This window comes from Thunnus albacares, chromosome 9, assembly GCF_914725855.1.
Source record: "Thunnus albacares chromosome 9, fThuAlb1.1, whole genome shotgun sequence".
In the NCBI taxonomy this organism is placed as follows: domain Eukaryota; kingdom Metazoa; phylum Chordata; class Actinopteri; order Scombriformes; family Scombridae; genus Thunnus; species Thunnus albacares.
Genome location: NC_058114.1, coordinates 12,745,103 through 12,771,945, shown reverse-complemented (window position 1 = coordinate 12,771,945; position 26,843 = coordinate 12,745,103). Strand labels below are relative to the sequence as shown.

At 41.4% G+C, this 26,843-nt stretch overlaps 2 protein-coding genes across 5 annotated transcripts; one reads left to right on the top strand and one right to left on the bottom strand.

The window, feature by feature from the left end:
- The first annotated feature begins 789 nt into the window (after nt 1-789).
- On the top strand, nt 790-18,706 carry LOC122988380 (regulator of nonsense transcripts 1). Of its 4 annotated transcripts, none has more exons than XM_044360633.1 (25): nt 791-864; nt 976-1,201; nt 1,574-1,713; nt 2,954-3,043; nt 3,603-3,770; nt 4,893-5,073; nt 5,307-5,468; nt 5,848-5,935; nt 6,219-6,317; nt 6,478-6,586; nt 8,020-8,179; nt 8,524-8,642; nt 8,777-8,941; nt 9,347-9,461; nt 9,881-10,024; nt 10,411-10,624; nt 10,764-10,881; nt 11,883-12,039; nt 12,363-12,505; nt 12,845-13,019; nt 13,179-13,260; nt 13,621-13,785; nt 13,982-14,202; nt 14,564-14,686; nt 15,631-18,706. In XM_044360633.1, exons 2-24 carry the CDS (start codon nt 1,031-1,033, stop codon nt 14,681-14,683), a joined length of 3,306 nt encoding a protein of 1,101 aa, XP_044216568.1. In that variant the 5' UTR covers nt 791-864; nt 976-1,030; the 3' UTR covers nt 14,684-14,686; nt 15,631-18,706. The 4 variants fall into 4 exon arrangements, with proteins under 4 accessions (XP_044216569.1, XP_044216568.1, XP_044216565.1 ...); XM_044360631.1 differs by having other exon boundaries at nt 824-874; XM_044360634.1 differs by having other exon boundaries at nt 790-1,201; nt 13,624-13,785.
- Nucleotides 16,798-26,604, bottom strand: ddx49 (DEAD (Asp-Glu-Ala-Asp) box polypeptide 49). Its single transcript, XM_044360635.1, has 13 exons — nt 26,327-26,604; nt 25,488-25,611; nt 25,076-25,161; nt 24,629-24,750; nt 23,898-24,085; nt 22,402-22,542; nt 22,074-22,149; nt 21,574-21,650; nt 21,291-21,388; nt 21,124-21,198; nt 20,140-20,228; nt 19,795-19,866; nt 16,798-19,002 (listed from the first exon to the last, which is right to left on the bottom strand). Exons 1-13 carry the CDS (start codon nt 26,439-26,441, stop codon nt 18,826-18,828), a joined length of 1,440 nt encoding a protein of 479 aa, XP_044216570.1. The 5' UTR covers nt 26,442-26,604; the 3' UTR covers nt 16,798-18,825.
- Nucleotides 26,605-26,843: the final 239 nt, after the last annotated feature.

The following is a 26,843-nucleotide window of genomic DNA, read 5'->3' as shown; positions in this document are numbered from 1 at the left end:
GAAATGTTCACACACAGTTAGTATGCTCCAAGATTTTTTTTTAAAGAAATCTGATTTTATTGCCTACCTATTCTGTTAAGTTATTTTTCCATCTATTTATTTATTTATTATTAATTTTACGGTTTGGCCTGTTACCATGTTACCACTGTATCAACAAATTCAAAGTGAAGCAATATCCTTTGACTCATCTTTATTTCACTATGATGCCTAATTGTTTTCTGTTATTGTATTAATGTCACACATGCTGTAAGTCAGAATCAGAATCATCTTTATTGGCCAAATATGTTTACGCATACAAGGAACTTCACTCTACTTTAGTGGCTCTCAATGTACTTACACAAAATAACAACACTACAATCTTCAGAAATATAAACAAGTTTCTGTGGATTGTAAACAGGATACAAATAGTGCGAAGAAGTGGAGAATGCAAGGAGTCATAGATAAATATTAAATGGTAAACAAAAATGACGTCACTTTATATACATATAGTAGGTGGTTATGTTCACTATATACAGCCTGTTCAAATATACAGTAATGATTAAAATGCATTGCACATTTTGTATTTTAGACTAAAATAAATACATATACTGAGTAGGTATAGTGGGTATTATAGTGTTCCAGGGTTATTACACAGTGCCACAGTGAGTTAACCGTAGGTGATGTTTTCTATAAAAATAAATAAAAATCAGATGGGTATTTCATAGCAAAGGTTTGGGGATTTTGTTTTGATACCAGGAAATAAGGTCAGAGTGAGAGCTCTTTCCGCTGATTGGCTCTCTCTGCTCTACAGCGCTACACGTCACACGTCGAGCGGCGCTGGAAGTCCGTCACAGTCGCTGTTGGACCTGCTGGAGCTTTTTCGAGGTTCTGTTCGGTACAAATTTTTTTTGTTGTTGTTGTTTGGGTTCAAATTCAGACTATCGGCGTCGCCTTCAAAAGCAGATATCGATAAACACGCACTGTGTGGATTTGCAGCCATCTGTAGGACGAATACCGGAAACCAGCTCAGTAAAGCGAAAGTTGAGTCGAGATGAGTGTGGAGGCGTACGGGCCGAGCTCCCAGACCCTCACCTTCCTGGACACCGAGGAAGCCGAGCTGCTCGGAGCGGACACACAGGGCTCCGAGTACGACTTCACCGACTTCACCCTCCCCAGCCAGACGCAAACTCAAGGCCAGACTCAGAGCCAGCTGGACGGACAGGTGTGCAGCTCTCAGTATCATCGGAGCCCGCAGCAAAGCGCGGTCTACTGGCGGCAGTTAGCGGCAGTTAGCCGAGCTAGCTTTGGATACAGCGTTACTTAGCTTCACGTTAGCTCGCTGCTAGCAAGCCTACATGCTAACTTAACTCCTAAAGTAATTGTGGCTGTCTTAGCATGTTTGTTTTGAACTGTGCGAAGAAGCAAAGACTCACAGGTGTAACTTTAACGACCATAGATACGAGTTACGAGCTTTGACAATCTAAATTTATAACTGTTAGGCTATTCCGCCCTGTGTTCCCCACCTGCTAGCTGCTAGTCGGTAGCATACACTATTCACGTTGTGTTTGTGCTAAAAGCTCGTGTTGTGCTGCAGGTAAATGGTCCTGATGAGGGACTTCACAACGGCGGGGTGGATGATGTGGCCAAAGCCAGTCAGCTTTTGGCCGAGCTCAATTTCGAGGAGGATGAAGAAGACACTTACTACACCAAAGACCTGCCTGTGCACGCCTGCAGGTAAACTGACAGGGAGCAACATGTGTGGAAATGATTAACGTTACAGCGTGGGGCACACATAGAAAGTTTATTTTCTGATGTTTACACACTACTGAATTATTAATACTTGTTTTATTCATCATAAAAGGTAAAGATCCCCCAATCCAAAATAAAAACTGAGCAAAAAAGTTTATCTTAAAGCTAATATGAAGATTCAGCTGTCCACATGAGTCAGTTCAAGTAGATATCTTTAAACGTTACAGTCTTTTTAGTGCCAAAGTCCTTTTTGTTACTATACTTCCACTGCAGCTCAACAGGGAAACACAAAAGGGGAATTTTATGCCACAAAGACTGTAAATGTGTCAGATATCCACTTGATATGACTAACTCAGACTGCTGAAGCCTCATGTAAGCATCAGATAAACTTTTTTGCATAAAATGGCTGTGTGGATGCACTGTGGATTTTGGCCCCCATCACTTACATTGCCAGTATGAACAGGAGGAATGATTACAGTGAGGAAAACCTCTTTCAGTGTTTTCAGTCAGACTTTAAAAATTGTGAGCCCATCTGTCAAATTAACAGAAAATAGGCCACAACTTGCATCATTTATATTCCTGTAAGATCTTATATGCACATGTGGAAGATGGTCACTTGTTGCTTGTGGAAAAGGTGGAGAAGTTATTGAGAGTTTTGTAAGGTAAAGGTATCATCTTTTAGGAAAATGCGGTTCAACTGTTATTACTGTATTTAAAATGCGATTGTCTCCCAGCCTTGGGATGTGCTGTTTAGTCTTGCACAGACTTCCTCAACATGTCTGGGAGTGTTTGTAAAAGGAAGGATAAAAGTTGGATTTTGTAGGCATAATATTAGTTTTGAAGTTTTGAACATTTTGAATAAATGTGCTGTCCCACTGTACATATAATTACCCTCTTTCTGTGGTGCTACACCCATGTTTGCTCAGATTCTTGTAGGTATCAGTAAAGAATCAGACTTACCCATAAAGTGATGGAGCAGTTTGTTTCTTTGTAAGATATTGAACAGCCAAAAACTTGAAATAATGCAGAAGATCATCAGGTTTTTTGACAAACAATTGACTCTGGGTAGAGTGACACTTAATATTGTGTGTGTACTTCTTCTGTAATTCAGTCAGTTTGGTCTGGCTTTAATTTTGTCAAGGCAGAGTGCTGAATTCATGTAGTATTTTTGACTACATACTGCAGTAATTCAGATGCTGTTTATGTGTGTGTTGTTGTCTTTCAGCTACTGTGGTATCCACGATCCAGCGTGTGTGGTGTACTGCAATACCAGCAAGAAGTGGTTCTGCAATGGACGTGGCAACACATCTGGCAGGTGTGTAGTTAACTTACCTTCATCGGATTACCTCACATATAAGCATAAGAACATTAAAACCATCAAGGCAGACAAAAATGGAAAAAGCACACTTAAACTTTTTTTTTTATCCACCAATCGTAAGATTGGTGGTTCAATCCCGGGCTCCTCTGCCCTGGACTGTAGCTCCATCAGTGTGTCGGGTGAAGAGATGAATGAGAGGCAAACTGTAAAGCTTTTTGGAAGAGCTACATTAACACTGCGAGGATTGTTAGTTATTCTAAGAAATTAATTAAATTAATTATGGTTGTCAAAATGTTAGTTTTACAGTATGACTGTCATTAAACATTGTCATTCATGTCATAATGAGCCACACAGATGACGTTGAATTGCAATGTCAGTTTGAAATAATGAAATGGTCTATAGAGTCAGTTTAGTTTTTGTACTGTGGGTCAATAATTGTTGTTATGCAAACTGTCAATAGACTTCTGCAGCAGCGTTACCAGGACAAATGTCACAGATATCAGAATGTTTCTGGATTATTTTCCCAGTTATTTGACTCCTGCTCTCTGACTTCCAGCCACATTGTAAATCACTTGGTGAGGGCCAAATGCAAAGAGGTGACGCTGCATAAAGATGGACCACTGTGCGAGACAGTGCTGGAGTGTTACAACTGCGGCTGTCGCAATGTCTTCCTCTTGGGCTTCATCCCGGCCAAGGCTGATTCTGTGGTGGTGCTACTCTGCAGGTAAGTGTCAGTGGCAGCCTTGTACATAGGTAGTCCGCCCTGCAACGGCATGTCCACGAATTCAGTATGTCTTGTCAAAAGTGTCCTTGAGCATTAAACCTCTACGTGCTCAGTCATCATAAGATGCTCTGCAGCATGAACTGAAAGCTAAATATGCTAATTCCTGATTAGAAACAGGAAGTTCATGATGAAGTTCATTTCGCATCAGTTGCTCAGGTTTCAGCCCTTACACCAGATGAGTTGTCATGTGCCCTGAGGCTCAGGCTACTGTTTGTTAGCCAAGTATGAAAAGTAGCCAGCTGAACGAGATTTACAGCAATAAATCAAAAGTTTCCTTTGTCAATGGTAGCTAAATAATCAAAACTTAGACATCTTTATGAAGATAATTTCATAAAAATGTCAAAAATATTTTTTATTAATGGCTTCACTCTTCAGGGTCAGTTCTACCTCTACTCCAAAACTGAAAAGCTGTGGGGGAAACTAAAAACTAGAGCTTGGCAGGTAGAAAGAAACTGTATTTTTAAGGGCAATACTAATACCGGTGTTTGACAGTTTAAAACATTTTTTGTAAATATCCATGAAAATATGGCGATTGAAGAATTGTGACAAAGATATGAACTAAACTCAGTTTGGTCAACAAACTGTAATGCGATCCTGTTTATTAACTACCTCAAACATCCATTTGCCATTACTGTTCTACAATTTCTTGTTTGGTTTGACCTGCATATATGCTGATGCAGTATATCTGTTATAGATAAACTTGGTAGAAGAAGAGAAGCTTGCACTCATTAACATCTTGTTCATCACATTTAGTCAATAACCTGTTGATTCACTCCTTCTGAAATGTGACTTCACTGGCAGAGAAGTGTAGTCAGGTATGTTGCTTGGGAACTCCCTGCTAATGTCCATAAACATTCAGCTGGTGCTGGAGAAGGTGCGGCTTCCTGCTCTGTCGCAATTAATTTAACCCTTTCCATGTTCACATAGATTGTGAGAAACCAGTTTAAAGGCAGTGAACCAGTGAACACATTAACATCTACTAGTCTGATTACTCTAAAACTCCAGACATAACCTTAACATGAGCTATGTTTCTGTTTGTCTGAACCTTGTATCTCCATGCAGGCAGCCCTGTGCCAGCCAGAGTAGCCTGAAGGACATCAACTGGGACAGCTCCCAATGGCAGCCACTGATCCAGGACCGCTGTTTTCTGTCCTGGCTGGTGAAGATCCCATCAGAGCAGGAGCAGCTCCGAGCCCGTCAGATCACCGCCCAGCAGATCAACAAGTTGGAGGAACTCTGGAAGGTATGCACCTGACATGCTGGGAGGCTATTTGTCCTTCAGGGTCAGTTGTTAATAACGATGCTGTGACAAGAGGCTTACAAACGTCAAGCGGCCAGCACGGGTTTAAGGGCTGTAAGTGACAGCCCCATACAGAGGATTGGCGTCCGCTTGTGGCTCAACAGTTTTAAAAGAAATCTGTCAGATGTGATGTGGTGAACAGTGTGAACGGATGCTGTCACTGCGTTTCCTCCCAGGACAACCCCAGTGCCACCTTGGAAGACCTGGAGAAACCCGGTGTGGACGAGGAACCCCAGCATGTGCTGCTGCGCTACGAGGACGCCTACCAGTACCAAAACATCTTTGGCCCATTGGTCAAACTGGAGGCTGACTATGACAAGAAGCTTAAGGAGTCCCAGGTACCTGGACACCATGTCTTAGTAATAATTCTTGTTTTCAGTCTTTGCTGCTGTGTAAATGTGTAACTCAGAGGCTGCTGGTTATGTTCCACGGATTTCATGGTCATTTGTGTGGAGCTAGTTTCAGGCGTCATGTAAACCTGTTCAGAAATCCATTAATCTATTATGTGGCTTCATGTATACTATGCAGCTGTGGTCCAGACCACTCTGAGATGTTTTTTGTGGTGCAACACATTTTAATGAATCTTGGTTTTGATTTTTTTTTTTTTTAACGGCACCTCTAGAGTTACAGAAATATTGTGAAGGTGATTTGATATCATACTTTTTAACCACCTTTATTATTAGTTGATGATATATATTTTTTATTTTCTTCTTGCAGACCCAAGACAATATAACGGTCAGGTGGGACCTGGGGCTGAATAAAAAGCGGATTGCCTATTTCACACTGCCCAAGACGGATTCAGGTGGTAATTCTCTAAGCTTCACTTCCTCCCAGTGGTTCTGTGGTGCAGATAGAGCCCCTCCCCATGCCCCTTCAGACTTCAGAATTGCACGCGACCTCCTCCCACCTTGCATCTTTTGGTGGCATGTGTGCTTGGTTTTGTTTTTTGCCTCAGTTTTGTAGTGAGGTTTTGTGCTGTTTTTGTCAACATCATTTGACTCATCACCAAATCCCATCATCCTTAGTTGATTAGCGGGTCATTTTCAGCATAAAACGGATTCTAACTTTTGTCCTTTCGCCAATCTCAGATATGCGGCTGATGCAAGGTGATGAGATCTGCCTGCGGTACAAGGGAGACCTGGCCCCGCTGTGGAAAGGAATCGGCCATGTCATCAAAGTCCCCGACAGTATCCTTTTCACTGTTAGCAGTTGCGTGTGTATCATCCGTTTTAATATCACCTGTATCATCAAGTTTAACTATAAAAGACTAATATAGATGACCTAACCCCACCTATTAGAAATAATTTAAGGACAATCCTGGATTTCCTTGACATCCTGTGTTTAAAGACTATGGGGATGAAATTGCCATTGAGTTGCGGAGCAGTGTTGGAGCACCTGTGGAAATCCCCCACAACTTCCAGGTGGACTTTGTGTGGAAGTCCACTTCCTTTGACAGGTAGGCTGTATATCTCACTTTACCTCCTGTAAACGCTATAAGGAAACGTAAACATACATAAAGATATTTAGTGTTGGGTCATTTTGTACATATCTGACATGTCTCTAAATTGTAAAGTAATAATTTCAGTTTTGGTCAGGACCGAGTTCCCCTGAGAATACCAGTATTTGCATGTAAATGGCAAGGAGTGTTTTCAGCCACAGTTTGTGAAAATGTAAAATTTTGGATTGAAACTTGTGACTGATTTTGTCCAGAATAGACTCAAGCCAGCAAAAGCTGGATACCTAACATACCTACTACTACAGAGGAAATAAAGCTTGAATACCACTGGAAATAGTAATTTCACCATCACTTAAAGTGATGTTACAGATTGGTGGCTCCCTTGTGTCACAGATGTAGACCTTGAATTCATTTTTGCCACCATGATTTTATTTGCCAAAACAGGAAGCGGCAAATTGTAATGTTCTGCCCTTATACAGCTGTATTCATGGCTTCTGGGATTTTTTAGTTAATTTGTTTTTCCATTAGAATATAGTTTATAAAACATCAGGTCGCTCTAATGGCCCTTCACTGAACATAGTAGGTCAGGAGTCTAAACCTGTGCAGACTGTCGCAGACATTTCCAGTGTAGGAATAAAATCATGAGTTTTGAGACTTGTGGCGTGCTTCCGATTGTTTGGTTTAAGGTGGTCATAAAACTTAGTCCAAGCTGTCTTAAGTCAGTCTTTTTCACGTCTTGACATTCTGATAAAATCGAACATGTTTAATATTATCGGAATGACGTGAACATTGTTAACTACCAATGGGTGCGCTCTCTCCTGCACCAAACAGGAAGCAGCAAACTGGGTAGTTAGTAAACATGGCGGGGACTCGGGGAAATGCGTCCTTGCTGTCCACCTTCTCTCAACCAGGGTCGTGTCCTCATTCTGTGGTGTTTTCTCTTCTTCTTTTTGGCTGGTTTTTCAGAACAAACCACTGAACACAGAAGAGCAGCTGTGGCCAAACGCTTCTTCTGCTCATTGTTCAACAGTTTCTCGTCTCATAAATTTCCACCAGCAGCAGGATGGAAATAGTTGTAGTCTTGCAAATAATGACCTTGCAAGATCCCCAGTCTTTGCAAAATGTCACACGTTGTCTTTAGATGCGAGAGTGTGTCAGACTTTAGACTTTTAAAAGTCTTTTCAAAGTCTTGTAGTGTATGCTAAGCATTACTTGCAGGCTCAAAAAGTTCTGCCCTTGAGGGGACAGCTCTGTTGCTCCACTCGTCAAACTGCCATTTATTCCTCAGCAGGTACAAGTACATTTTGATGAAAGACATTCCCGTACCTGCTGTAAATCCCAAAGACATTTTTCTTTTTAAGTGGTTAATAGTTTGTTCCCAGCTGTGTCAGTGTCAGACAGAAACAATGACTTTTATGTATGTGCTGTTGCAGGATGCAGAGCGCCCTGAAGACCTTTGCAGTGGACGAAACCTCTGTGTCCGGCTACATTTACCACAAACTGCTGGGTCACGAAGTGGAAGATGTCACCATCAAGTGCCAGCTGCCCAAGCGCTTCACTGCCCAGGGCCTACCTGACCTCAATCACTCGCAGGTCAGACCTCACTAAACACACAGACCCTGTAATTCTTGTTATTTTGTTGTTCATTGTCTCCTGCCATTACAGTAATTAACACTTGAAAAAGTCATTGCATGAAAAAGTATAAGTTGAGTTTACACACATCCGTGCATGAATATAGCACAGCTGCTTTCTAATGGATTTTGAAAATGGAGTATCTTTGTGGGATTTAGGATTTGATTCTCACATCATCCTTATTGCAAGTAGGTTGAGTAGATGGCACATACGTTTAAAAAAAAAAGTTTTGATGTCTGCATGAACTGTTTGCTGTTTTCAGTTCTGAGGGGCTGAATCCTGTTTTTTGTTGCTTGTGTGCTCAGGTGTACGCTGTGAAGACGGTGCTGCAGAGGCCTCTCAGCCTGATCCAGGGTCCTCCTGGCACTGGAAAAACTGTTACCTCTGCCACTATCGTCTACCACCTGTCCCGTCAGGGCAACGGGTAAGACAAAAATTAGTTTTGCAAATACTTGTATTCAAAGAAACTCCTACAGTAGCTGGAATAACACAAATTATAGCATTTAAACCCATTTCTCAATGCACCATTCTGTCCAAACTCTGTGTGTCGTCCTGCAGTCCAGTTCTGGTGTGTGCTCCCAGTAACATTGCTGTGGACCAGTTGACTGAGAAGATTGACAAGACTGGGTTGAAGGTGGTCAGGCTGTGCGCTAAGAGCCGGGAGGCCATTGAGTCACCTGTGTCCTTCCTGGCGCTGCACAACCAGATCAGTAACATGGACAGGTCAGTGGCATGTTGGGAAACTTCATACATAAACCCATTTTGTTACCAGCAGCGCTGAAAAACTTGAGTGCAGGTACCCATTGACAAACATGCATGTCCTTTAGGATTTGCATTTTTTTTTTTTTTAATCTGCACACCTGGATGACAAGTGCACACCAGAATTAAATCTGGGGTCTAGCTATAGACCTAGACTGGGTTCTTTGCATTAGAGGATGCTGTCTCTCATTCACTTTCTCGCAGATTTCTTCCACCAGTCCTGGATCTGAACCTGAAAAGCTTTTTTTTTTTTCTAAACCATAGACTGCTGCTACTACCCGAAGCATGTATTTCAGAGTCACCAGATCACAGATTAGCATAGGAGTGTATAACTACTGTAGTCACCCTGATGTGTGTTGTCTCCTTTAGCATGCCGGAGCTTCAGAAACTACAGCAGCTGAAGGATGAGACCGGCGAGCTGTCGTCTGCGGATGAGAAGCGCTACAGGGCCTTGAAACGCACTGCTGAGAGGGAGCTGCTCATGGTGAGAAGGAGCCTCAAAGTGTCTGGCTCAAGCTTAACGTTTTTAAAAAATGGTTTCCTGTTGCAGTCTTCAGTGGTAAACTTGTAAAGGTGCTTGCTATATCCTTACAGGTATTGCTTGTGCACTTAAAGAAGTAGTTTCAGCCAAGCGGTCAAAATGAATGATCATTATGATCATCTCTGTACAGTGTCCTGATAACTAGAAGGCTTATTGATTGGGTTGTGTTTTTACTTTTTTGTAGAAACCAGTACAGATCTGAGTTCGTGAGCTCAGTATAGAAACAAATACCCCCAGACAGGATGATAAGTTGTAATCATAATCACAGTAGAAGACCCCCTTGTGTTTCACCACCGTACCCTGGCTCCTTCTTCTGTTTAAGTATTGCAAATTCTCTCTCTCTCTCTGTCTTTGTTGTCCAGAACGCTGACGTGATCTGCTGTACCTGCGTCGGTGCTGGAGACCCTCGTCTGGCCAAGATGCAGTTCCGCTCCATCCTGATTGATGAGAGCACCCAGGCCACCGAGCCTGAGTGTATGGTGCCTGTGGTGCTGGGAGCCAAGCAGGTACAAACACACACACTCAGCCACACAACTGCTGTAGGTAGTAAATGTTGCCCAGTTTAAATATTTAAACAATCATCACTCATGTTTTTGTTTTATTTTCACCACAACAATGAATTTAAAACATTTTAACTTTGATGGAACTTGAATATGAACACCAGGGCAACAAAAAGAAATGGGAATGATGGCGTGTATATAAGAACAGAGTGTCTTACAACTTACTGGCAGCATTTATCAGAACTTTAACTTAAAATATAAAGTAAATGTTCAGCTAACATTAGCTGTTAGCAAAACGTTATGTGGTGAACATCCAGAAACAAAAAACTTCTTATATCGTGCTCTTATATACCCACTCGTCATGCTTGTGTGCCTCATCTTCCTCCTCCCAGCTCATCCTGGTGGGTGACCACTGCCAGTTGGGTCCTGTGGTGATGTGTAAGAAGGCGGCCAAGGCAGGTCTGTCACAGTCCCTGTTTGAACGCTTGGTGGTTCTGGGGATCCGGCCAATCCGTCTGCAGGTCCAGTACCGTATGCACCCAGCTCTCAGTGCCTTCCCCTCTAACATCTTCTATGAGGGCTCCCTGCAGAATGGCGTCACTGCAGGTTTGTCAAGATTCAGCCGTTCATCGTTTGGTTTGACAGAGGGCAAATACATTTTCACTGCGGCTGGAACATTACCAGATAAAATTATCCGCAGCCTCCAGAGACTAGAAACGTAATCAAATCTTCCTGTTCTCTCCAGCTGACCGCATCAAGAAGGGTTTTGACTTCCAGTGGCCACAGCCGGACAAACCCATGTTCTTCTATGTGACTCAAGGACAGGAGGAGATTGCCAGCTCTGGAACCTCCTACCTTAACAGGTAACTGCTTATGGTGCGCCATTTTCATGGAGAAGGACATGAGAGGATGCTGTAGGACATCAAAACCAACATAAACCAGCAGCAAGTTGTGCCGTAATAGTAGAGAAATCCCTCCCATAGTCCACCATGTGACATACAACAAAGCCAGAATCACCTCCACAGGACACTGAGAGGGGATTTTCTGCAAATCAGAAGAAGTTTAATTTTACTTCAACTGTTAGGCACAGTGCATTTGATGTTTAATAATTGATCAGCATAGTTATACATCAAGTCTCCTGTGGCTTTACGGGCAGTTTTCTCTTCAACTTGAGCTTTGCAGTGAAAGTTGAGTCAAGATCACCTAAACAAATTTCTGTGCATTTATTTGCAACTTAAGCAAGTGAATTAATTCAGATTCTTATTTTTCAGGGTGTGTTGAGGCACCGTAGGCAGGATTTCCATATTTAAGAGAAGAGTACAGTGACAGTGATACTGTATAGTGATGGGGGAAATGAAGCTTTCTGAAGCACTGAATCAGTGTGAGAATGACTCGCTGTTTCAAAGCATTTGAAGTCAAAATGGTGACATCTGCTGGGCAACTATTGGTATTGCACTTGGTTGAATTAAACCTGAGACCGAGATGAAACAGTTAATCAGATTATAAGTGGTCTAACTCCTTTCATTATAGTTATTTTGTTCAATTATTATTAAAAACGGATCACTTTGAAAGAGTCCACAGCTCTGTTTTTTAGATGTTGTGGCAGATTGAGAAGCACACCTTGTATCCAAAACCAGCGTCACACCTCTCTGATATGAGTGTGACGTAACGAGGCCTCGTTTGGGATGATCACGTTGGCACGGTGAAGCGAGATGTAAAAACATCTTGCCGCAATAGTGTTGAGTACTGTATTGAGTGGTCTGCTTCGAGCGTAACCTCACCAGTATAACACTCTACAGTAGCTTAAACTAGAATTAATTTTCCTGATGTGTAACGGTTTTAAACTGATGGCAATGTTTTTTAGGACGGAGGCTGCCAATGTAGAGAAAATCACCACCAGGCTGCTGAAGGCGGGAGCCAAGCCCGACCAGATTGGCATCATCACCCCATATGAGGGTCAGCGCTCCTACCTGGTCCAGTACATGCAGTTCAGTGGATCCCTGCACACCAAACTCTATCAGGTACCTCACACACCTGAGACAAGAGCTGGAGATAAGGCATAACTTGTTTTGTTATTTATGATTTTAAGCTATTTTTTAAGATTCAAAATAATGTCAACTGAGCAAAAGTGGAGTAGTTGAGGGTTGTCTGTCTTGGCAGTAGTTATATTGTCCTCCCCACAGAAAAGATGGAGGCATCTGAGTAACTAGAGAGCCAGAGTTGAGAGTACATTCAAATTCAAAGTTGCCAAGGTTTACTTGTCGTCACTTATTCAGTGGCACCGGACAAAATCTGCTCCTCCATTGTATTTACTGTGCAATCTCCCCCTTTTGTCCCCATGTAGCAAGTGGAAATTGCCAGTGTGGACGCCTTCCAGGGCAGAGAGAAGGACTTCATCATCCTGTCTTGTGTCCGTGCCAATGAACACCAGGGCATCGGCTTCTTGAATGACCCTCGTCGTCTCAACGTGGCGCTGACCCGAGCCAAGTAAAAACCTCAGAACTGTTACAGTCATCACAGTGGATAAAATTGAAAAAAACTGTTTTGAAATACCTGTAGAAACTAATTATTAATCATGCAAACCAGTCACACCCAACCCTGTCACATAAAGAGGATCCAATCTGTAAAAATCTTGACAATTTGTAAACAATTAAGGTCAACATATACCTACGATTGTTTGTATGTGTTTGCACAGGAAGACTGGGATAAACAGGCTAAAAGCAACATATATACGTCAGATTTTCACTGGATTTCTTTGTACAAAAACTACCAGAAATAATGTGAAAGATCCTATTATGACAGCAGTCTTGTGTGTTGTGTATGAAGGTATGGTGTGATCATTGTGGGGAACCCCAAGGCCCTGTCCAAGCAGCCGCTGTGGAACAATCTTCTCAACAACTACAAGGAGCAGAAGGTGCTTGTGGAGGGACCCCTCAACAACCTGAGGGAGAGCCTCATGCAGTTCAGCAAACCCCGCAAGCTGGTCAACACTATCAATCCTGTGAGTAAAGATGGTTATGTGTAATTAATACTGATGTTAAAAATCTGTTACCAACTAGCCACATGAAATAAAACATGAATCTGTGTTAAGTATCTGATTACTACTAAATGGTACTAAATGACTGACACCATCTGTCTGGTGTATTTTCATTTGTTTCAGGGGGGCCGTTTTATGAGCACTGCGATGTACGACGCCCGTGAGGCCCTCATCCCTGGCTCTGCCTATGACCGCAGCAGTGCTGGTATTTATTTTAATTTTTTAAAACCCTGCGTAACCTGACTATTTATTTTAAACAGAGGTTTCTGTGTGCCAAGTGAACAATTTGCACCTCACATTAAATATGTATTGACATTGTTTAGTATTTGAATAGTTAACAGTTAATAATTATGTAATTGTTAAATAAACAAGGCTAGCCAGCATATTTATATCATTTTCTTTAATTACATAAAGGTCAAATTTACAATTTTTGCATTACTATTCTGTACAACCGATGAAGCTTCTTATGCGATTACTTTTAGATTTTAACTCTTTTACCAACTGGTGCACCTAGTTTTGTTTTCTCAATACAAACAGGAGCCTTGATCTGTCTGTTCTCTTCCAGCAGGACGTCCGTCCAACATGTACTTTCAAACTCATGACCAGATTGGGATGATCGGGGCGGGCCCCGGTCACATGGCAGCTATGAATATCCCCATACCCTTCAACCTGGTGATGCCACCAATGCCTCCGCCCAGCTACCTTGGCCAGACCAACGGCCCCGCTGCAGGTATAATACAACACTGAGATATCCCACTGAACCACCTCATAAACTGAAAATGAGCCCTGAAATCACACCGTGTCTTTACTTTTCTTCTTCCATCCAATGTAAATAAGATATCATGACCCTCATCTGATGGTTGGTTACCAGCTGTGCTCCAGTTTTGACTCTGGTTCTGCTCCTTTTTTTTTTTTTGGTCATTTAGGCCGTGGAGCTATGAAGGGTAAGCCTGGGCGCGGTGGGCGACAGAGGGCCCGCGGCTCTGCAAACCAGGGTCCCAGTCAGGGTAACGGACAGAGTAGCCAAGTCAGCCAGGATGGGGCCTCCCAGTCGTTCTCACAGGGCCCACTGACTCAGGGCTACATCTCCATGAGCCAGCCTTCTCAGATGAGCCAGCCTGGCCTCTCCCAGCCAGAGCTGTCCCAGGTAACACGTCGCCGTCACCCAGGGCAAGAGGGTGTATTGATGATTGTTACAATCTGATTATTATTTTGAATATCTCCAGTAGAGATGTCTCGGGCTAGGTAGGCTACTGAATTGACAAGTCTTGAAGAAAATCTTGTGTAGTTGTGGTGTTTTCAATTTTGCAACGTTTGTTCATTTGTATCGTACATAGTTCATATTGAATGATACAATTTAGATGTATTGGTCATGTTCATTATTTGAGTTAAACAAATCCAGTGAAAACTGAAAGGTTGCATTTGAAAAGTGTTAAAGGGGCCCTGAGCTCAAGGTCAAGTGTCTGAAGATGCGTTTGTAAAGATATTTCTGTTCTCTGACTCTTCAGGACAGCTACCTGGGCGATGAGTTCAAGTCCCAAATCGACGTGGCTTTGTCCCAGGACTCGACTTACCAGGGTGAACGTGCATACCAACATGGTGGAGTGACTGGCCTGTCACAGTATTAGAGCGTAAGTACTTCAACCATGACCTTTTTTGGCTGTGATGCACCACCTTCGCTTCTTTAAAGATGATCAAGACCTCAATACACGGAAAGCTGTTAATTTGCAGTTATTATGTGTTCTCACTAAAAGAAACGTTAAACACTGTCAGTTGCATCTAAAAAGTGATCTGATAGTACAATTTTGATTTTTGTTTTGATTAGTTAACATAACTACCAGGTTGTAATTACATAGCATCAATCAAAAAGTCACAAATACACAAACTTCAAACTTCTCTTTTTCTCTGTTTAGCGTCTTCGGGTTAGGCTAACCCATTGTTGCTTGTTTGGAGCTAACCCTCCTTCACTTTTCCAGCAGTTGGGGAAACAACAGATGTGACTTTTCTTGGTCTTGACAAGCTGCGGCATTTATTGACTGACACACTGTAGTCTGTACTGTACATTTACTGCTAACCTTTTCCTCTGCTCCGCTCACAGTCACTTTTCTGACGCTCGTTCTCTCGCTTACCCACTCTTACGTACTGCCCTATTCCTTAAAAGGAGTTGCTACCTGGAGTTTCCCAGGCAGCGACACAGACGTTTCCAAACAACGCTACTCACAGGCTCCCAAACGCTACTGATTTCCGAATTAATGGGTATTTGGCGTTCTTTTTGGCTTTAAAAAAAATATATATATTTTTTGGCCTGGCGGGGGTTCTCCTTCCTGTACTATTATAGGGGAAACACCGGAAGCTATAGAGCCTTTGGGAATCCCCTATTGCAGTAACTAGTGTTTCATTTTCACTTGCCAGGTGAAAACTGCTGATATTGAAACCAAATCACATTGGTTGGGAAACAAAGTAACATGGAGCGCTGTGGCGTTTAGATAGGCAACTTCTACCAGCTGTTTTGACTTTTTTAATCCTCTTCCTATGTTGTGTACAAACGTTTTGAACCCTGTTTTGTGTCTTGCAGGTCGCTTGAAGAAGGGAGCTAGGCTTGAGCTGAGCTTAGTTCATCAGCTTTTTAATCTGGGAAATAATAAAAACATAAAATGGATACCTGTTTTCCTCTGCTACATCCGAAGCACCACCGAGTGAAAGCGACGGGATAGCGAAACCAAACCAATGACCAGCGAGAGAAATAAGAGGGTAGAAGAAGAAGAGAGCACGAACAGACGGGCAGAGAGATGGCAAGATAGGCCGAGTGAACAAGTGAGAGGCAGGGACCGATGCCCGTGCAAAGTGAGGAGGGAAGTCGAGAAGATGGCGGCGTGTGGTCGAGCTGCCGAGGGAAACAGAGGGGAGATCTCAACGGTCTCTTCATGGGAATCCAAATGAGGCTCAACTCCCAACTAAATAATCCAACAAACACCCTTCACCCCACAGCCTCCAGGAAAGTCTTTTAAAGTTGCCTTCAGATGAGGATCGAAGCTTTCCAGCTGAATTTGAAGAACTCATTCCTCGCCCCCCCCCCGCAGCTCGTACCGGCAAGGGGGGGGGGTCGTGATCACAGGAAGCCATCGAACAGGCAACACAAAATCCTCATCGTTAAAGTCTGTTGGTTGCTCAACCTGTATGATGTCCTGGACTATTCTGAATTAGGTTTATCATGGGAGGAGAGCGGCACCAACAATCATCTACTGAGCCCAAAAACCTCAGCAGCCTCTGAAGGAAGCAGCAGTCGACGTACCCTCTCGGAGAGGAAATAAAAACACGGTTTCTGTGCTTAAGACTGACTATTAAACTATGAAAGAGCCTTGGATTGAAATACCTTTCATTTGCCTTTGGAACCACTGGCTCATTCACGAGGTCTTTAATGGGGTGGTTTCTGACCACACGTCAGTGGTGGAGTGGCACGGGGATTTCAGACTGTTTTTTTCAAGGCATGACACGCGAATCCCACTGATATCGCGATCATCATGGGACAGTTATTCTTCTCTGAAGTACCTTTCTTACCACAGAGCACAAAATTGCAAAAAAGTCATCGAAACTATCAAACATGACCAGCATTGAATATTCAACTCAATGTCATTTGTGTTTCAGTGAAGGCTTTTCCTATTTTTAATCTTTTGAAAGCAGAGGTTTGATGACGAACAGTGTCCGCTGTGTTTCGTGACCAGATGTCTTTTTTCTTTTAAAAAAAAAAAAAAGCACTCTGTGTAGGCTTAGATTGGAAGATGCTTGAATGCTTTGTGTCGAGTGATTCCTAAAGGGGGAATAATTGTGAACTGTCCACATTCATCACACAAATCCCTGCTTGAGGTGAAAGAAACCAAACAAGATAGTAAAAAAGAGGATGATAACAGTTGAGGCTTACAGGCGGTCGTGGCAATCAATCCACCACAGGTAAGGAGTAGAAAAGGAAGGTGGCTAAAGAAGAGAAGGATGTTAGAGTTTCCACATCTGGAAAAACCGAGTCCAGCTCAGTTCCAGGGTTTAAAATCGTGAGGCGAAAAGTGTGGCTCGAGGACTTTTCAGTCCCCGCAAATAATAACGTTAGTTGGGAACCCAGTGTCATTTCACACGTCACATTTTAACTTAGTGACTTAGTTTGCAATATAGCGAGAGTGGTGGTCATATTACCCAGCCACACAAAGTATAAAACACATATGAGCAGTGACCAAAATCTACAAATCCAAAGATAATCAGGGGGCTGAAAAATTAAGACATTCATAAAGGAAATATGTCAAAACTATCAAACACGCCCCAGAATTTTAAAAAACCTGCTTAATCCGAAAGAGTTTTGGATCTTGTGTGGATTAAATATACCGAGACTTCATCACAGTGGAAACGCCATCAGTACTGATTGGATGATGGCAGGGAGGTGAATGAAAAGTGAATGAAGAACATGAATCAGTGCCTATAACCAATCACCTTCAGATAAACAGCTGCAGCACAAGCATGAATGTAGTTAAAAAGTCAAACTACCAGCATATAAAAACCTTCTGAACACCGGAGGGCTCGAGAAGCCCACAGGAAAGGATTTGTTATATTTTATTTTTTATATAAATCAGGCCAGGTAATGAGGTCAGTGAGTTAAGCTGCCAGGTTGTTTCTTAAAGGATGGGCTTATGTTTTAAAAGAAAAAAAAAAAAAAAAAAAAAGCCACCTTCCTTCTCTGGAGTTAAATAAACGGAGGCTGGTAGAGTTTCTTTTCCTTCTGTGGACTTTTGATTTGTGCAAAGCTGTTTTGCCTGCATTATGTATTTCTTGTGGAGTTCCTCTCTAGGTTTATGTGGATCCTAAATCCTTTTTCCTGCAGAACTGTGCGAGTCGTGATTGAAAATGACCCTTGAGTTGATCCAAACTTTGCTTTTGTCAGATTTGCTGCTTTGTGCGTCATGTTGTTTTGTTCAGTTGGGTGTTATTTAGCCATTTTTGTGTAGTTTTACTAAAAAAAATAAATAAATTTAAAAATCAGTTTTTGTAGCAACTTGCTGACAACGGGAATGAGGCGGACGCCATTTCCTTTCTTCATTAGAGATTTGTATCCTCAAACTGTCCGAGGGATTGTAGTTTTGTAACAAAGAGTCTCTTCCAGGAAAGACGCTTTCTGAATACAGTAAGAATGTACTCCACTGTTATCACCTGCTTCTCATTTCAGCAGACATGTGACAATCATGTTGTGAGTAGACGACGCCATGTTTAACTGACTTAGATATAGTTCTGTTTTGTTGACGATGTGCAAGTCTCTCACTGGTGTGATTTTTATTAGTTTCTCATATCAACCTGTTCCACTGACATGTTATAGCTTTAAAAAAAAAAAAAAAACCTGCTGCCGTAATATTGCTTTGGTGTTTTTTTTTTTTTTCCCCCCCATCTTCTGAGCCACAATGAATTGCAACATGTGCAGTGATCATTGAAGAACCGATTCAGTTTGCATCCAAACTCTTGATTCTCTACGTCAAAAGGCAGATTAAACTAATGGACTAGAGATTTCAATGTGATGTAAATACCTATTTGAAACGAAGAGTCTTATTTGCAGTGAAGGGTCGTCACATCTCGGTGACTCTGTTGTACAACTGAATCAATAAAGGCTGTCAACTTGAGATGTTTTTTCTGCTATGAAATCCATTCCATGTTTATTTGCAGATGCTCACAAATATGAAAATATTAGATATTGCACAGTAATAAAAGTTGTATATACATGAGTCAAACCACAACAGTTTCACGATGTCGCCTGTTCTGCCTTTTTCTGTTTCTTTTGTTTTCTCTTCATCAGTTTCTTCTTCAGCTGTCCACTTTTCTGTCTCTGAATGTTCTCCTGGATTTTCTCTTTGAACTTCTTCTTCTGGCTCTTGATCTTCTCCAGCTCTGCCTTCCTCTTGGCCTCCAGGTCCGGGTCCTGAAACAAGAGGCCTTTTGTTAGCCAAGTTGCAAACTCAAGTGATGGACAGGTACCGAATCAGTAGCCTTACATCATTCTAACCAGATTGTAAGTAGTAGGTTTTGAGACTGGGCACTTTGAGATTTTGCTCACACTGACGTATGAAGAATCAGAAGAACTGTATTTTACAGACCTGTAATTTCCTCGGTTTCGTGCAATGAAATTTGGTACTAATTATAGGAAAAGTAGACACAGTTCTGAGACAGTTATTTGCCATATATGTTGAGTTTCCCTGTAGACAAATATCACATTTTTAACTAAGGAAGTCAATGTCTGTCAGTTGGTTTGTCCACCACTTTGATCCAGACTGAAATATTTCAGCAACTACAGCATGGATTACCATGAAATTTTTGTGTAGACATTCACCATTCTCAGACGATGAATACTTAAGACTTTAGTGATCCCCTGACTTTTCCTCCAGCACCACCAGCAAGTCAAAGTTTTCACTTATTCTTTGAAATATCTCAACATCTACTGGATATTAGACACAAAATTGGTTCCAGACAATTAATCTAGAAGTTACACTAACAATTAATTGGGATTCATTAATTGGAAACACAGTTTTTTTTCCATACATGTCAGTTTCTTTGTAGGAAATTACAGGATTCTATTGAACCTGAAAAATGAAGCATTTAACAGCATTTTTCTTTCGTTCGTGTTCAAACATTTAACTCGATTTTACCAAATGTGTCACTGGTGTGTTAAAGCAAAAACCATCAAATGTTTTGGCCGTTAAAGAAATGTACTTGCCTTCCCCTCCAGGATCATCTGTTTCCTCTTGTTGATTTCCTTTTTCTCATCAAAGTCTGTAGACTCGAGTTTCTACAACACAGAGAAGAGGTTTCCATCAGTTTAGTGAGATAATCTAACTTCATGCTTTGCTGTCTAGAACATCTGCATGGTCCAGTCTGAAAAGTATTTACAGACTTAGAATTTTGTGCAGTGAATTCGTGCGAAACAAGGCTCTTATGTTTTTGAAGTACTGGTTTAAAATCACCATCACGAGTACTGTAACTACACCAGAAACATTCAAAGAAACCCTCAAGCACTAAAGTACCAAGAGGTGAGATAATGACTGAAAAGAGGAATCCTTACTATTTCACACTTCCGTCTGGTCACGTTGACCTGGGTGAGGATCTTCAGGACTTCTTTCTCCTCCACAGGATATTCCTTCAGCTTCGTCTCTGTACAAACACAACAGACCAGTTTGTTGTAACATACACACACTGGTGTTGCTAAAACCACCAACATTACATTCTGTACTGAGGACTTTTTCAGGTTTCTGTTAGTAGAGTTAGACCTTTATATCATCTGATATTAGCTTATTGCAGATATATCTGTATCGGTGTATATGACGGCCGATGTGTAACAAGAAATTGCAGAACAGAAATGTTGAACTGGGTGTGAGGTAATTTCGAAACAGTGTCGCCTTTACATAGTTGACAAGCTGATTTTCGTCTGTAAAATATCCTGCTTAGTATGTATCATGTGAAAAGTCTTTAAAACAACTAATCTAAGGGATCCAAATCAAGATTGTTGTTTATGTTATGTATTTATGTTGAAAAAAAATTACTATCTGCCAATATACTGTTTTAGATATTTTTAACTCCTAAATATCGACATAATTGAAACATCTGGTGTTTTTATCTGGTCCAGGATATTGTCTCATGATATCTTGGCTCCAAATGTTTCCTGCCTCTTCTCATTTTTGTGATAAAGGCCAAAAATAGATTAAAAATGTACACTAGACGTCTTTGAAATAGAGCAAAGTAATTCAGACATTCCAGTACCAGCCATATTAAACCTTTGGAAGTCAATATTTTAACACTGTTGGTTATGATCAGAGAAATAAGCTTGCATACATTTTTTGCTTGTCAATATGAGAGTTGGATCCTCAGACAATGTCACTAAACTTCACCAAGCGCTTGAAACCTTCCACTAACACTGACATATAATCTCTCAGCTTCTATCTTTCCTGTCACTGGATACTGTTTGTATCAAGCATGGGAGTCAAATAAGCCATCCGTCAGAGCTGCATTACAAACCACAGACATCAGTCTTTATAACTAAGTGACTTACGAGTCTGTTCTTCGATGGAGTGGACCAGGTGGATGTCGTACTGTGTCACCAGTGTGATGGACACTCCATTCCTCCCTGCAGGGGTACAGCAAGTCATCAATGTAACGACGATTATGTTGTTTTTTTCTGATTTATCACTTAATAAAGTTGTTTAAAGGTTTAAATACCTGCTCTAGCAGTTCGGCCGACTCTGTGGATGTAGATTTTAGGGAGTCCAGGGGTGTTGTGGTTGATGACGACCTGGACAGTCGGAATATCCAAACCTCTGTGAGTCAGAAACAACAGGAAGGACGATGTCAAAACAAAGCTTTAAGTGCTTTAAGTCTGAAACCCTGTGCGACTACTTTGAGAGGAACTGACAGATGATTTTGATAAAAGAATAATTATAAAAATGGCAAAGATGAAGCCCATCATCCCTGAGAAACGTGGCGACTCTGCAGAGCTTCTTACCTGGCAGCCACGTCTGTTGCGATGAGGATTCTATAGACGCTGGCCTTGAACTTGGCGAGGTTTGCAAATCGTTGTTTCTGGAGAAGATAAAGAGCAGCCGTTTATTCTTTCTGCAGGCCCATTCATCGGGTTTAATCCGCTTTAATCCCTAGCAGTGGTGTTCCCATATTATCACAAGGGATTTGAGCTCACTACATCTTTATGTCTTTGTCTCTTTAGACAAATATGGTTATTATGTCCAATACAGAGCTCTGAAGACTAGGTGATAAGGGAAGAAATCTTTCCTCTCACTTCTCTCTCACACAAAGTAAAGTCACATTCTTGTATCTTCAAACTTTACATTAAAACAGGTCCTCATACAGACCATCCTTCAGCTTTCATTCCTTCAACATAGTGTCCAGCTGAACAACATCGCTCAGGTCCAGCGTCACAGCGGCGGACTCAGTTCACAGCTGTGAAATTAAGTTTGTGCGTTGTTCTGCTGTTGAGAGGAGTCTCACCTGTTTCATCATTGAGTGCAGGGAGATTGTTGGAAAGTTAAATTCCCTGAGCATCATAGTGAGGATCTGGCAGTTCCTGTGGAGAAAACAACAAGAAACAAATGACTTTATGTGATAAATATGTATGAAACATATATAAAATCAACTGTGACACTGACATGTACAGAGAAACCTGCCACCAGTCACACTTAAATTCAAGTTCTGAAGAAATAAATGTTGTCTATTATTATATATTAGCTTTAGACTCGACAAAGGCTGCAGGGTTTTTGTCGCAGATTATACAGGTGTTCGACATCCTGTGTTAATACCGTACAGGCTTAATTCTTACTTGCACGTGTTGGTGAAGATGATGATGGACCAGTCGTGGTGCTCGTCTGTGAAAGTCTGGATCAGGTGGACCAGGTAGGCGTCCTTCACCTTCTCTGGAGTGAGGATGTACCTCTGGTCCAGCTCCTCCACCGTACGCGTCCTGATAACAACAATGTGATATTTCACTGTTTTGTGTGGATACGTTGGATTTTCTGTTGCCAGTGAAGTCAGAGGTCATGGTGCAGAACAGCAACACTGACGGTGGTTTGGATTCAGGCTCAGATTCAGTTATAGGTTTGTGCAGGAAGTATCTGAGTGCTACATCATCTACAGTAACGATCAGATCAGGATGCTTTGATATTCAGAGGTTTATAACAAGTGGAAATCTGCCCAACAGCCTCTGTGCAGCAGGCACATTAAACTTAGATTAATATGAGACGCAACTGTGGTTTTTCTGCCCACATCAAGATGTCACACAAATCAAGATGGAGGTCAAATCACAAACTTTACAACACAGACTCAACAAAACAACCTCAGTCGTGTGGGAACTTTTGACAGGAGACATTAACACAAAGATAAAATAAAAAAAGATGAAGACACAGAACAAGAATCTGCATCTGCTGTCAAGTTTAAAGTTCATGTGTATGAATCACAGACGCACATCTGCTCCACTTTTTGTTTGGTGTAAGAAAACTGACGATGAGATCATTAATCATTAAAATGTTTTTTTCTTTTAATTATATTTTGTTTATGTGTTGCTGCAGTGCAGCTCTTCTGCATACTGTTTATGCTGCACTAACTTTTATTCTGCTGTCAGGAACTTTTCTATAAAATCCATCTTAATCACATTTTCTTTTCCATAACACAACTTTTAAAAAACATATCTGACCTTTCTACACATATCTGAACTAGAGCTGCAAATAAATGATTATTTTCATAACGAATAGTTGGCAACCATTCTCTCGAATAATCGATTATTCATTTTGTCTATAAAATGTCAGAAAACAGGAAAACATGCATGTTATAATTTCCGACAGCCGAAGGTGATGTATTCATATCACTTTGTTTATTGAAAAACCAAGAGATATTCAGTTTACTGTCATATATGACACATAAATTATATAAAATCCTCACATTTTAGAAGCTGGAAACAGAATGGTTGCCATTCTGCCATTTTTGCTTGAAAAACAACTCATACAATTACTTGACTGATTCAGCTGAACGATCAGTCAGTGCTCCAATTATTTGCATGACTCTGCCTTAAATCCAAAAGGCGTTTGCACATGAGGAGCACTCCAGCGATTACACATGAGCTGCACCTCAGATCAGTTAACAGGAAAGCTGAACTTCCAGGCTGGTGCTCCTGTTTTATAAATAACATCCAAGATTTCACACTGAATGCATCTGTAACGGGGCGCAAAAGTAAATCTGACTGTTCTTTCCCACCATTTTTTTAAATGAAAGGATCCGAAATAAGTTAAGTTGATTCCTATAATTACACAGCAGGTCACTCACTCTGACATGCTCTCCCAGAAGAAAGGTCTGTTCATGGCAACGCTCTTCAGCTCCTGCAGTGTGTCAGTGAGCGTGGCGCTGAACAGCAGCGTCTGCCGCTTGGCAGGCAAAATCCCCAGAATCACTTCCAGGTCTTTGGTGAAGTCGGTACAGCCCTGCTCTAACAGCCGGTCTGCCTCATCCATAATCTAACACACACACACACCCACACACACACACACACACAAAGAAGTTATCAACAACAGTACTACTCAGTTTTTTTAATAAAAGATTATAAAAGATGGATATTTATTCTCAATTGTCCAAACATGACCTAATTTTCATGGATGAAAAGTAAGAATTACAACAGAACTCATCTTGTATAAATATCTGTCTCTTTTAAGCAACATTTTATTGTAAAAAGTAATTTTCAAGCATTCATTGTACTGGTTTCAGCATTAACTTTTGCTTTCATCAGTTTTCAAGGACTTGCAGAAAACCTGCCAACTGAGCAATTTTATGTTCATCAGCTGCTTAAATGGTTAGCTTAATGGCTACAGATATAACCATTAAAAAGTCTTCTGAGGTGTACGAGCTACACACATTTCCATCTTTTTGACATTAACAACTGCTTAATCGCTATGTAATAAAAGTATTTACAACTTGATCTATCCTTGGAATAAACGTAAAGACATAAGGATGCAAATTATATGAGCATTAAAAAAAGACGAGCCACAAGAGACTGAACTCACCAGGAACTTGATCTTGTTCATACTGAAGGTGTTGGAGCTTCGGATGTGATCAGCCAGTCGGCCCGGCGTCGCCACGACCACGTGTGGTTGGTTGGACAGCTCCAGGGCCTGGCTCACCATGTCTGTCAGTAACACAGCAGAGAAAACATCAGCACGGAGGAGAGGAAGAGCTGGAACACAGTTCATTTCAATTTTTTGATATCCACAGCGATTTCTTTATCATTTTAAATTCAAAACAAAAATGATTTCAGATGTGGACATTATGAGTTACTGTATACATGGAAACATGTAGAACTTCACGATGCACACTCTTGTGCATGGCTCACTTGTTGTAGTCTCACTTTGAGATCTAGTTGAAAAAACAGACTAATGTTTCTGGAAATATCTTCTGTGTTTCTGAGTTTCTAGCCGTGTTGATCATGTTGCTGCCTGCACTGATGTAGTTACCCATTCCACCGACGATGATGCAGTCTCGCAGACCCAGAGGCTTCCCCAGGACCCGAAACTGCTCGGCGATCTGATAGGCCAGCTCCCTGCATGACATCACATTGACGTACATCAGTTGGAAAAATGTTTGTTTTCGCTTGTCTTTAAATGTGGAAAGATTAATACACTGTAGCACATTTTGTTTGTCTGGGAAAAATGTTAATATAACATTTGTGTATACTATGTGAGGGTTGTTTAGAGTATAGTTGTATTATTTAAAGTGGTAGGTCTCATAAAATGTTTCAATACCATACCAGAACCAATACAGAAAATTAATATAAATGGCTGCTTTTTAACCAGGTTTAAGTGCGTCAGCTAGATTTTTCAATACATTAAACTAAACATGTATCTGTGTGTTCCGGCTTGCACTGACCTGGTGGGAGTGAGCACCAGGCAGAAGATGCCATAAGGATCCTCTGACAGTTTCTGCAGCACTGGCAGCACAAACGCGGCTGTCTTCCCACTTCCAGTCTTGGCACATCCCATACAGTCCCGACCTGGGCGAAAAAAACACACAATACCTTCACTCAACAACACTGGTCTGCTAAGGTTCAGGCCCTGCGACTTCAAAGTGTTTCACACATATAGTTTTTCCTCATTGTTGACTGCTGTAACATTTTAATTTCCCTTTTGGATTAATAAAGTATCTATCTATCTATCTATCTATCTATCTATCTATCTATCTATCTATCTATCTTAACTAACCTCATCTAATCTAATCTAAACTCTGAGTATTTAAAGGGAGAAAATCGTGGGAAAGTAGGCTGGTTAGAGATCCCCTGAATACGAAAACTGGAAAAAAAAAAAACAGCTCTAAAAATGGATTTTACTTGCACCCAGAGCTGGTTTACAAATTAAGAACAGTGTCTGCCTCTTACCTTCGCTGCTAAGAAACGAGCTTTAAATTTAAAGGTTCAATGAAGTTTAATGAACTTCTGCACCACCTATCGGGACTGTTGATTAGACCCATCAAAGCTAACCGAGCTGTATTTATACAGCGGGTGAAGAGCTCGATGGTGTGTTTAAAGCCTCCAGATGTATTTAAATAGCAGGTGAAGAGCTCGGTGGTGCGTTTAAAGCCTCCAGATGTATTTAGATAGAGAGTGAACAGCTCGTGGTGCGTTTAAAACTTCCAGATGTAATTAAACAGCAGGTGAAGAGCTCGGTGGTGTGTTTAAAGCCTGCTGATGTATTTGGATCAGGCTGTCTTACCTTCCAGTATAGCTGGCATGCAGTTTTCCTGGACAGGAGTGGGTTTGTTGATTCCCAGCTGTTTACACTGTTTAATCAGCCAGTCTGAGAGACCGAGCGACGAGAAATCACCCATTTCTGATTTATGCTGTTCTCCGGGGCTAGACGACTACTTCTGTGTACTGTATAAGACAAAATACTTGCTAAAAATACTTTAAAATGTAGAGGAAGACATCCTCGTGCGTCGCATCAACGGTCGCTGTCTGATTACGTAACGTCTTCTTCTTCTTCTTCTTCTTCTTCTTCCTCCTTCTTCTTCTTCTTCTTCTTCTATATTTCCGGCAGGCTAGATGCTCTGCGGCACATCGCTGCCTCTCGCAGGTCGAGATTAGGCTGCAGTTTGGAGTCTATTTTCAAAGATGTAATCTTGAGTTCAAGGACTGCTGTCACCGTAAACTGCTTTCTAGTCAGCCGCCACGTACTTTCCCAATGCGCGTACGCTTCCGTTATTACGGTAATGAGGCTTTTCTGCTGGGAG